The sequence below is a fragment of the Cyprinodon variegatus genome, unplaced genomic scaffold (assembly GCF_000732505.1).
Source record: "Cyprinodon variegatus isolate N-32 unplaced genomic scaffold, C_variegatus-1.0 Scaffold1, whole genome shotgun sequence".
NCBI classification, from domain to species: Eukaryota; Metazoa; Chordata; class Actinopteri; order Cyprinodontiformes; family Cyprinodontidae; genus Cyprinodon; species Cyprinodon variegatus.
The window spans coordinates 3096610-3107524 of record NW_015150454.1 but is presented as its reverse complement, the minus strand read 5'-3'; the positions used below and the strand labels follow the sequence as shown (position 1 = coordinate 3107524).

The 10915-nt window shown below is 36.3% G+C and overlaps 1 protein-coding gene across 1 annotated transcript in view; it reads left to right on the top strand.

Moving 5' to 3' along the window:
• Window positions 1-1496: 1496 nt before the first annotated feature.
• Window positions 1497-10915, top strand: part of fam21c (family with sequence similarity 21 member C) — a 20589-nt gene continuing 11170 nt past the window's right edge. Inside the window, exons 1-17 of the mRNA XM_015397814.1 lie at window positions 1497-1636; window positions 3716-3859; window positions 3989-4153; window positions 4260-4328; window positions 5358-5531; window positions 5639-5732; window positions 5809-5870; window positions 5951-6010; window positions 6101-6196; window positions 6660-6744; window positions 9079-9138; window positions 9234-9376; window positions 9456-9543; window positions 9625-9663; window positions 9747-9941; window positions 10021-10169; window positions 10264-10374. Of these exons, the coding sequence (XP_015253300.1) occupies window positions 3716-3859; window positions 3989-4153; window positions 4260-4328; window positions 5358-5531; window positions 5639-5732; window positions 5809-5870; window positions 5951-6010; window positions 6101-6196; window positions 6660-6744; window positions 9079-9138; window positions 9234-9376; window positions 9456-9543; window positions 9625-9663; window positions 9747-9941; window positions 10021-10169; window positions 10264-10374 (1734 nt within the window). The 5' untranslated portion in view covers window positions 1497-1636. The remainder of the gene's footprint in view (window positions 1637-3715; window positions 3860-3988; window positions 4154-4259; window positions 4329-5357; window positions 5532-5638; window positions 5733-5808; window positions 5871-5950; window positions 6011-6100; window positions 6197-6659; window positions 6745-9078; window positions 9139-9233; window positions 9377-9455; window positions 9544-9624; window positions 9664-9746; window positions 9942-10020; window positions 10170-10263; window positions 10375-10915) is intronic.

The window sequence follows — 10915 nt, the reverse complement described above, 5'->3', positions numbered from 1 at the left end:
TCCTCCCACTGCAGTGGTTTAAATGTTACATTTTGGACTTTTGTGTTGTTTTTTACAATAAGACTTTTATTAAATTACATTATCTGGACGTCTTGTCTCACTAAGTCTGCTTAGAAGAAGCTTTGGAGTGAGTGTAAAGTTTCTGCTGTCAGTGTACCCATCCATGGCTGGGCCTAACAAAATGCCAGCCATGTCAGAAATGTAAATTTATATATTATGTAGAATTAATATATACTGAAAAAAAGAAATTCAAGCCTTTGCCATTTTTAATTTTTATGGTTAACAGATAACGAAAGCAAAATAAAACTCTTAAAATCAAATTACATTAGAAATAAGCTTATATTGAATGGGTAGGTTTCTAAAAAGCGCCACTGGCCCCCGCTTGCTTGAAAAGAGTTCATTACATCCCTGGCTCTAAAGTCTCTTTGCAATACTCCATTGATCTGTTCATTGGGTTCCGAAAAAGGTACGATTTGGGCCAGTCAAGCACAAATATCACCATAGTCATTAAATCTATTTTGGGAAGCCTTGGCAGTATGCCAAGTCCTGCTACTGTCAGCAGAAGGGACGAGGTGCTCTAAAAATGTCCTGGTAGATGGCTGTGTTAACTGTGGACTTCAGAAAAAACTCAGTGAAAACCATTATGGAAGTCAAACTTTGGAAAACAAGAATTAATTTTTTTTCGAAGTTGTTACTACACCTGGTGGTGACAGTATAGTTTACAATCTCCACATACTACAGACTTAAAGGTATAGTGGAGAATTTTCACTAATTTTGGAAAAGACCCACCCTCTCCACTTAAAAAAAAAAAAAAAAGTGCACATGCACAACCCTATTGAACGTGTGCAAGAGCATGCACGAGCCCATTTCTCCACGTGCACACTCTGTTTAAAAGGTCCTGTTTGCAAGCTTACTTTCCAAAAGAAGATTTGCAATTTTTTCACTATGTCAGACTTGCCACCTACAAGTCATAGGACGGCCTTAGGTAAACATATCACCAGACTGATTGACAATTAGGAGGACCACTTATTTTGCTGATCCACCCGGAAAAAGAACATCCTGCACTATACCTTTAAGGTATGTAGCATCTTGCTGAAAACAGAGAAGGATCTTAGCTTCCTTCAAAAGCATACCTACAGTCTGTTCTGTCCATTCTTTACAGTTTTCACAATGTAAGTTAGTTTCTAACCAATGTTGCCTGAAGATATGTGGGAAAGAATCTCTATTGGTTATTTTGAAATGTCATTGACCACTTCCCTGAGTTTTTCCATTCTCTAAAAAGATGTTTGTTTCTCCACATAAAGTTAAATAAATTTTTACTATCTCTTCATAATTACAGGAGGAGCATTAAGAAAAAAAAAAAAGTATTTGAAAGGGAAGCTTTTAGATCTCGTTAGACAGATGCTTCTCAGTTATGTTGAATTCCCCCCCACATTGTTGGTTTGTTCCGCCCCGCCCCTCTTTACTGGGTTGCTATGCAACAGCAGTCAGGTGACTGTCTGCAGACAGAACATGGCTGACCTGTCAGAAGACCAATGAGGGAAAGGCCAAATTTTGCATAATCGATCTTATTTTTTTCCCTCGTTTCTGACCGCAGTTGTCCGTCTTGGGCAGCGTTTGACCCGAGATACTCAAGGTAAGCGTGGGAGTGCTTAAGTGCTGGGCAATTTATCCCCCTGTGTTACACGGAACTGGCTGAAGTCAGTGTTGATGTTGCTAAGTGCTAGCTGTTAGCCAAACAGCCCCCCTCTCAGCTCCCGCTTTTCACCTAAAACAACCAAATTATGGAGAGATTCTGGAAACTTCATGGAGGTGTTATGAATTATCTTTTGTAAATTTAGCAAGGTAACAGTATAGTGAGCGCCGTCTTTATTGTTTCACAAGTTTGCAATTAAACGTTGCTAAAAGGGGAATTTTTTGTCAGCATTTTATGTGGAATCTGCACATCAGAACAACTCTGTTGCTTTTTGGGGTAAGGACACTATCATCATTTTGACTAATACATACTGTAAAGCTATTATATTATAACTTCTTATTGTAGAAGAACTAATAGGACACAGTTAAATAGGCGCCTGTTTTAGATGCTAATAAGCTTTTACAGAATAATCTCTAATTTTTGATTTAATCTATTTTGAAAAAGATGAAACCTTTGACCCCATCACTGGGTGTAAAGCTGAGGGAGTTATCAGGCAATGATGAACTTCCTGGTTTTGATATCACTGCAACAACCTTTAGCGTTACACATTTTTTTTTTTTTTTTTTTTTTTTTTTTTTTTTTATTATTATTATTATTATTGTTATTATTATGTGTAATTTCTGGATCTCATACATTGCCTTCCAAAAATAACTTTTGAGCTTGGTCACATTTTGTGACTGTTGTTGGAATTGTATGAAAACATTTAAAAATATATATTTTTTGATAAATTAGAGTTTATTTCAGTTTAATTTTATTAGGATAATATGAAATAAAGTAAGACAAAGTACTGGATAATTGTGAAGTATAATGAGAATTGTTCAGCTTAGTCTTTCATTGCCTCTAAAATGTTTTCTTAGCTGATTTCTGTGCATTTAATTTTCCCATTAACCGTGTCCAGCTTCCCTTGATCTGTTGAAGAAAAGCATCACCACACCATGATGCTGCCACCACCATGTATATTGATGGGGAAAAGTCAATTCTTGGTGTTAGTTTGCCACAACATATATTGTAAAATTTAACATGGGTCTCATCTGACCAAACTTCCTCTCCCGCCTTAGCTACTGTAGCTTTAGCTAAATCTGATGGAAAGTATTTATTCTTTTTTTAAAGATTAATGTGTTCATTCATTTATTGTCCCTGTGGAATGAATACTAAACTAATCTTAGCAGTGGAGCTGTGCTGCTCCTTCAGAGAAATGCCGGATGTCTCTTGTTTCCATTTCTTGTTGATGGATTGACGAGCTCTCTTTGAGATGTATTAGCCTTATTATAACCACTTTGTCTCTGATTGGCTGTCATGTTTCTAAGTTGTCTTGATGCTTTTTTTCTACTCATGTTTTTCTGGACCTCTTGAGCCCTCTCAGAAGTCAGAACAACTGTGCTGTAGAAATACTGATGCTAAATTACACACTGGTGGAATCAATTCTAGATGTTGAGAGTTGTAATTGATTTTGTTAAGGTCATTATCAGAATTTATCGCTTTAAAATTTAGGCTAAAGATAATACCATGCCATATTTTCTATATTTTTCATTGTTAATAGTCAGAAAACCATGTGCCATTTACTCGCCACTTAGCAATTATGAATCACTTTTTGATTGTAATGTTAAAGAATGTTAACATTGTAAATGTCTAAGAGCTTTTAGCTACCTGAAACTGTTAGTTATTAACTGTTTGTGATATTTCTTGGTCTTCTCTAATTTAAGTTCTTTTCGAACTCCACTTGTAGAATCGCTGAGTTTTAAAAATCCAAACCACCTAACTCTCATTTGTTCTTTTAGTTAGTTAAATCATTTTATTTTTACAGCCTTGTAATCGTACTATATAATGCTTCAGCCAGATAGCAAACAAAGCAAGATCACCAACCATAGGGAGGCCGGTATACCTCTAATGAGACCTCTGGTATTATTTTAAAATGACCTTTCTTTAGTGTTTTGGTTTTCCTTTTCATTTTTTGACAGGTGCTGAAAAGCCTGCATTAATTATTGATTTCCATCATTACAACGATTTGTTTAATTCCAGATGAGTGCTTTGCCAGATGGAATGGCAAATGGCCCAAGCAGGAGTGAGGCTTTTAGCAAAGATGCTCAGGTTTGGGAGAGACCGTGGAGTTTGGAGGAGATACGACAACACAGCGCCAACTGGTCCTTAGCTGCTGACTCGGGGGTAAGCTTGACACATTATTGTCATTTTTAAGTGTTTGAGAAACACTGCTTGAGAAAATTACGAAATGTGCTTGTAGTAATGCTGCGATAGATCCTGTTCTCATAAATGCTTTTTGATTTCACTTCATAGCTCTTCCTCTTCCTGCAAGACTTCTCTCACAGAATGTTGTCAAAGACACATGAGATTGAAAAGCAGTTGGATGGGCTCATCCGGGACACCAAGGCCACCGACAGCCACCTGCACTCTGTCTTCAATGATTTTTTAATGCTATCTAATACACAATTCATAGAAAACGTAATGCATCTCATTACTGCATTACACTATTTACTTCTACATTTATATTTCGAGGGAAGTTCTTGAATAAATGCTGCATAATTCAGTGTATCCTGTTGTGTTTTAGAGAGTGTATGATGAAGAGGTGGAGGAGACGATCCCCAAAGCCGATGCTCCGGAGAAGCAGCCTGATCAGGTACCCTTATTTAATACTAACCATCCTTCATCTGTTACTACCCTTTAATACAGTGCTCTCTAAAAATACTCAAACCAAACAGAAATAGGAATTTATTTTAAATGGAAGTTCATATAATAAACCAGGGGTCTGCAACCTTAACATTCCGGAGAACCATTTCAGCTCTTCGTCAAGCCAAATAAAACTAGTTTAGATTCACAAATATTATATCACCTCTTGAAAGAAAGACATGTTTTCTTTATTCCAATTTTATAAACTAGAGGGGAAAAAAACTTTGCCAAAAGAGGTTGGATACATTTTCCTCTGGGTTTTAATATTTTTAGAAAAATAATAAAAACAAATGTAATTTTTTAGACTTGTACAGAAACACAAATTTTGAGGAATCACTGGTGTTTTAAATGTTGTTCTGTTGAGGAACAAGTATTAAGGAGCAATTATTAAGTGAAAAACTTCAAACTTGCATTTTTATTAAGTCTTCATTTTAAGTTTTTGGTTATTGAGAGCCACTCTGGAGCACCTAAAGAGTTCTTTTTTGGCTCTAGAGCAACAGGTTTTAGACCTTTGTGACAGACAAAGACAAGTGGTGCTTTCCCATAAAGAGGGAAAAAATAACGCATAGTTCCATTTTGGTTTATTTAACCCTCTAAAGAAAATAAATAAATAAAAGAAAACATACATCACTGAACGGCTGATTTAAGTTTTTACAGTGACTCTAATTAGGACCTCTGAAGGCAGCTTGTTTCATTAAACTGTAATTGTATGATTCCATTGAGGTATATCCCTGATAATAGGGCTTAGTATAATAGTCATAGTTAGTTTTGTTTTTAAATAAAGGAAAATAAACTCTATACAATATTCCTGTCATAGTTATGAGCTACATTGTTTTAATTTATCACATGCTATATCACAAGAAAACACACTGAAGTATTGCTTGCAACATGACTAAATGTATGATCTACTCTTGTATGTATTTCCATATTTATTCAACTCTTTTTATTTGTGCATTTATTTATTTTTTTTTTTATTCAGGAGAAGACACGAGAGCAGAAAGAGGCAGAGTTGATTCCTAAGATGCAGGAAGCCATCAGTTACGGCCTAAAAGTACTGGAGTCAGCCTTTGAGCATCTGGATATCAAAGCAGGGAACTCTGAGTCTGAGGACGAGGAAATCCCAGACAAAGTGGAGTCCATCCTGGAACCCAAGGTAAGCTGTTCATCTGAATGGCCGTTTTTACAATTTTGTCTGGAATGCATCCAGTTAAGAGTTCGGCATTATGAAGTTTCCGTGATGGTTGATTATTTTACTTTCAGGATCTCTACGCAGACAGGCCGCTGCCATATCTGATTGGCTCCAGAGCCTTCATGGAGCAAGACGATGTGGGACTCGGTGACCTGTCGAGTGATGGTGAGACTCTCTCAGGGGCTCCGTCTGTACTACAGTGTGTGCAGTTTGGCTTTAAAACCATCATGTCATTTTTCAGAAATGTCAGTCGAAAGCGACAGGGACAGTGTCATTGACAGTGAAGAAGACCAAGATGAACTTGTGAGATCATTTTACCAATATTATTTTGTTTTTTATTATTATTTTTTTTCTAGGAAATAATTTTTTATTTTTTTTAACAGCACTCTGATGATGACTTTTCCCAGGAGGAACAGGAAACTCACAACAACATTCAAAAGAAGGTATTTTGTTTAATTGTTCTGCTCACATATTATTAAGACCCTGGCGCGCAAAGTAAAGCATTTTCAAATATCTTTTCTTTTTTTTTTTAGAAGTCATCTATGATTAGTTTTGAAGAAGATGAAGAAGAGGAGGACGAGGATTCAGACTTATTTGAAAAATCTGATGAAGATGAAGATGTTTCCAAGGTATGCTCTGCTTCTACAAATGAATATGACTGTATAGACTTCAATAAAAAATATACCTTAAGCATTACATTATGCTAGCTAAGGGGTGCATAAGCAAATATTTAAAGTACCACAAAAACTAAAATAAGACAGGACAATTAGTATCTAATTTGCGGCATTTCCCAACTTCTAGTTTTTTTGCTTCTTGCAGCACACATTCTTTGCATGTTTTATGTGTTGGCATCATTTTTGTGTTAAGCACAGTTATGAATTAGCACCACAATTGCACTATGCTGCTGTTTATTTTCTGTGATTGCAGTGTCTTTCCTTTGTTAGTTTTGTTTTCTATGTATTTGTTTGCAGTACTTTTTGTATTTGCTGCTTTTTCATGTATTTATAGTGCTCTTACCGTTGTGGACCACTATATTAAATGGCTCATATTATTCTTGAACAGAATTAACAGATAATATTTTGTGCTTCACAGAACACCCGCTCCTCATCATTTGCTGAGGAGTTAGCCGCCCGAATCAAAGGGGAACAAGTTTCGAGGCAGGATGGAGATCGTGCATGTAAGTCCCTGTCATAATAACTTACTATAGAGGAGATCATCACATTAAAGTTTTTCATTCCTACATCTTGGTGGCCCTTAGGTATGAGAAGGGCTTTATAATTTTGTAACATATTATTGGGATTACATCCATTATGGACACAATTTTAGATTGGGTATGGAAGATTCTGTGTGGATAATTTAGTCAACAATCAGGCAAGTGATGTTAAGCAATGCAAGATGTATACAGTTATATTTAATTATTGTATTTGGATTATACTTTGTCATTGAATTTTTTTATTTTAGTTGGACATTTTGAGTTGATTGGATAAATGTTTGATGTGCTCCTGTAAGCTGTAATTGGTGTTGCATTGGCATCATAGAAGACAAGAGCAAAACATTTAAAAATGTGTGCTTATTGGAGAGGAAGATGGATAATGAATAAAAAAAAAAAAACTTTTTATAAATAAATTAGCGCTGAAAAACTAGGCTAAATTACTTTAATTTAGTTTGGAGCTTAATGGGGTGGTAGTTGACCTCTGGATGACCTAAAAAAATAATCTTTAATATCTCTGACACAACAGCAGTACATATGATCTTTTTTTAATTAATGTCTTTCATTTTTACAAAGGACCATTTTAAATGGACAAACCTGCTCTAAAGAAGCAATAACCATTCGGTCCATTTGCTGAGTTTTTTTCACGTCAGTGGGGTGTCAACTTCACGCAGCTGAAGCTCTTCCTATTTGATGATGCGGCCCAGGGTGTAAACTAGGGTTGTCAAAAGTATCGAAACTCAAAAAAGTATCGATACTGAAATGTTGTATCCGAATACAATACTCGTTTTTAAAAGTATCGATACAGTGCCGTCACCAGTGGCACCTAAGCAGTCATTCATCTAAAGTGCAGAATAGAGGACAATGCACTTTCAGAACACTGTGTGATTGAATAATTCTGTGCTCTTTTCAGTTTCAGACTTTTTTTTTTGTAAGAGGTGCAGCTGCTGAGAATTATTTTTGTTTCTTAACTGGTTTGGCTAGTGTCATTGTTATGTGTGCAAAGCATAGCCAAGGAAGGAACACTTAATTTGAATTTTATAAGTTTTTTATCAAGCTTGCTTAATATTATGCACAGCATACAAGCTTTATTGTGTTTATTTATTGTATTTTATTTATTAATGAAAATATTTCTGTTGAATTTTGGAGTCTTTGTTTTTATCCTTGTGGTATCGAAAATGGTATCGAATATTTTCCTTAGTATCGGTATCGAGTTGAAAAGTTTAGTATCGTGACAACCCTAGTGTAAACACAGTGCATCTGAAATGCAGAGCATTGAACTCTCTGCAGGGCTCACGGGAATCGCCACTCGGTCTGAACCATTACAGAAGTCAAAATAAATTAAAAAAAATAATAATTTGATCTGAAAACTGTCAATAAAAACTACTGCTGGAGGCAAGTGGTGCATCAGATGATCTAAATGCTTCCTATGAATTCTCCATCGTCCAACACAACAAAGTTCTGCTAAATCTCATTTTAATGCCATCCCTTCTTTGCAGTTTTCATCTCTCATACAATGCATAAACATACAAATGTTGACGGTGAAACTCTAATTGGATTAATTCAGAATGACCTAAACTAATTCATTGTAATAACAAAGCCAAAGAGCTGCGACAATGTGAAAAGAATAAAAGTCTCACCGTTAGAGGAGTTTCACTAAACTTTCCATTTTCTCTTCCAGATGTTTTTTTCAATTGTAGCTTGATCTCCGACTGTTCTTTCTTTCCGAAATGACATAAAATTAAACCAATGTCCCCTGATAACAACATGCAATCTACGAGTATTGACCATAGAATACTATTTTAATTTAGAGTTGATGAAGCCTAATAAAATGGACAACTGCTTCTAAGTAAAACAAATGCAGTCATTTAGTAAAAAACTAGGTTATGATAACAGCTGATTGATTGTGGAAGACTCGTACGTCAGGTCTGGAACACTGCATTTGATTGGTCCGAAACATTTCTGTATCAAAGCCAAATGTATCTTCTGTCAGTTATGTATTTTTAGTATTTTCGGGTGTTATGACTTCACCAATCATGCAACAATTCATCTTGGTTAGGAAGGTAACAGTGTATGAACCATCTCATTAATTACATCTAGAGCTTGTCCAAAATACATGCCGGAACCTAAATCTTCACCCTTTAAAGTTTAGGCTTGTTTTGTTAATTTTTTTATGTCAAACCCAGGCATTAAAGCTCCTTCATTTTTTTTTTTCTTTAAACATTTATAACAGTTCCCTGTCCACCATCTTTACATGTGCATGTTTATTTCTTTTGTTTCTGCCATTTCATTATCCCGAAGCATTAGCATCTAAGAGGAAGAGTAAAAGCAGAAAAGAGCCAAAGCCCACAAAGCCAGAGGGTAGGACACTCAGTCATCATCAATCCTGTTCAGCTGCTAAATTAATGTTTGCCCAACACACCCATTAATCTCAAAACTGTTCATTTTACCAACAGCTGAGGACGACAGTGATGATATGTTTAAGCCTCCTAAGATGGATGATCATTATGATGATGAAGATGATGACGAGTTCTCTCCATTTGGAGGAAAAAGTGGCCTCTTCAGTGGAGGAAAGGGTCTCTTTGACGATGATGATGAGGTAATTTATTTTCCCTTTTAACATCTACAAAAGCATAGTAATTAGATTGTGATGTGTCATGTTCTGATGCATCCCACAGGGTGATCTTTTCTCTGAGGCACCAAAACCTGCTTTGGAAGATAAACCAGTAATAAATAAAGACACAAAAAGCAAAGCTCCAACTCCAGGTAAGATTTAGAGATGGAAAAAGATTGATTAGAAGGTTGACATACAAAGTGAGATTAATATTTCAGAATCTCTCAAAACAGATAAGAAGATTCCGGCTGGTGCGGTATCAATATTTCCAGGTAGTAAAAAATTATCTGAATAGCAATGCGTAAGATTTTTATTTCTATCCTTCTTTGTACTTAAACAACATTTCTCCAATCAGATAACAGCCTGTTTGGTTCAGGACAAAACAACGACTCAGAGGAGAGAAAAGAGAACGGGACCCCAGCTGCCGGCACCAAAGCATCTCCCAAACAAACTCCTGCACGGCCCAGTGCTGCGGGAATCGGGGGACTGTTTGATGATGAGGATGAAGATGATTTCTTTAGTGGCAAAACCCTGAAACAGTCCGACTCTGGTAAGTACACGAAAATGGCACTCTAGTACCCCACTCGCGGTTGTTAGGATCCTTATTTGGTTATCTGTTCCTTTTCCAGCTACACAGAAAAACCTTAAACCTAAAAGTTCAATTGACCTTTTTGATGAGGATGAGGATGAGGACATTTTTAGTGGGAAGTTCAAAGCAGCGACTCCAACGCAAAGCAAGAGGGAGGAGGAGGCAAAGGATTATCCTGCAGAGAAAAAGGTTGATAAACACAAACAATCTTTCCAGGAATTTTCTTGTGTTCCATGTTGTCATTTTTGCATGTTACCATGGTGACGGTGGTTTTCATGTCTAGATGCCAGCTGGGGCTAAATCCATGTTTGGGCCTGCAACTAAAAGCCTGCTAAGTGAAGGCTTGAAAAAACGGCAGCAATCCACCAGCGAGGGCTCTGAGAAATCAGAAGAGGTCTGGATTGATGCTTAATTTAGAGTTATTTATATTATTAATCTAACCTAATTGTGGGGGGGATTTAAATGATAGGACAATACAGAGCTGAGGACGATTAAATTTTAATCAACATCGGTCATCCATGTTATGTTTAAGATACAGTTATGGAGGAATTTATTCATGAACCAAATTTAAGGAATATGCTTGATTTAATTAACTTCAAATGATACGCGTATAAATTAAAATAGACAGTAAAAAAAGACTTACAAACAATAACATAAAAATAAACAGCATATTTCTCATTCTGGTTTATAAGCCAAAGGAGAAAAGTAAGTTTTAATTGATGTTTCTAAAGATCTCCTTGGTAGGAGCTAGGGATGTAAATAATAATCGTTTTGTATCGATGCATCGATCCAACAGCCGATGATCCGATGCATCGATACGTCCCTGGAGAATCGATTCATGTTATTTTTTTCCTCCTTTTTATCCATTTGCTCCTGGACGCAATTCTCCTCCCGTGCTGCGGTGGCGCTAAACCTATTTTGCCCTCCTACCACGC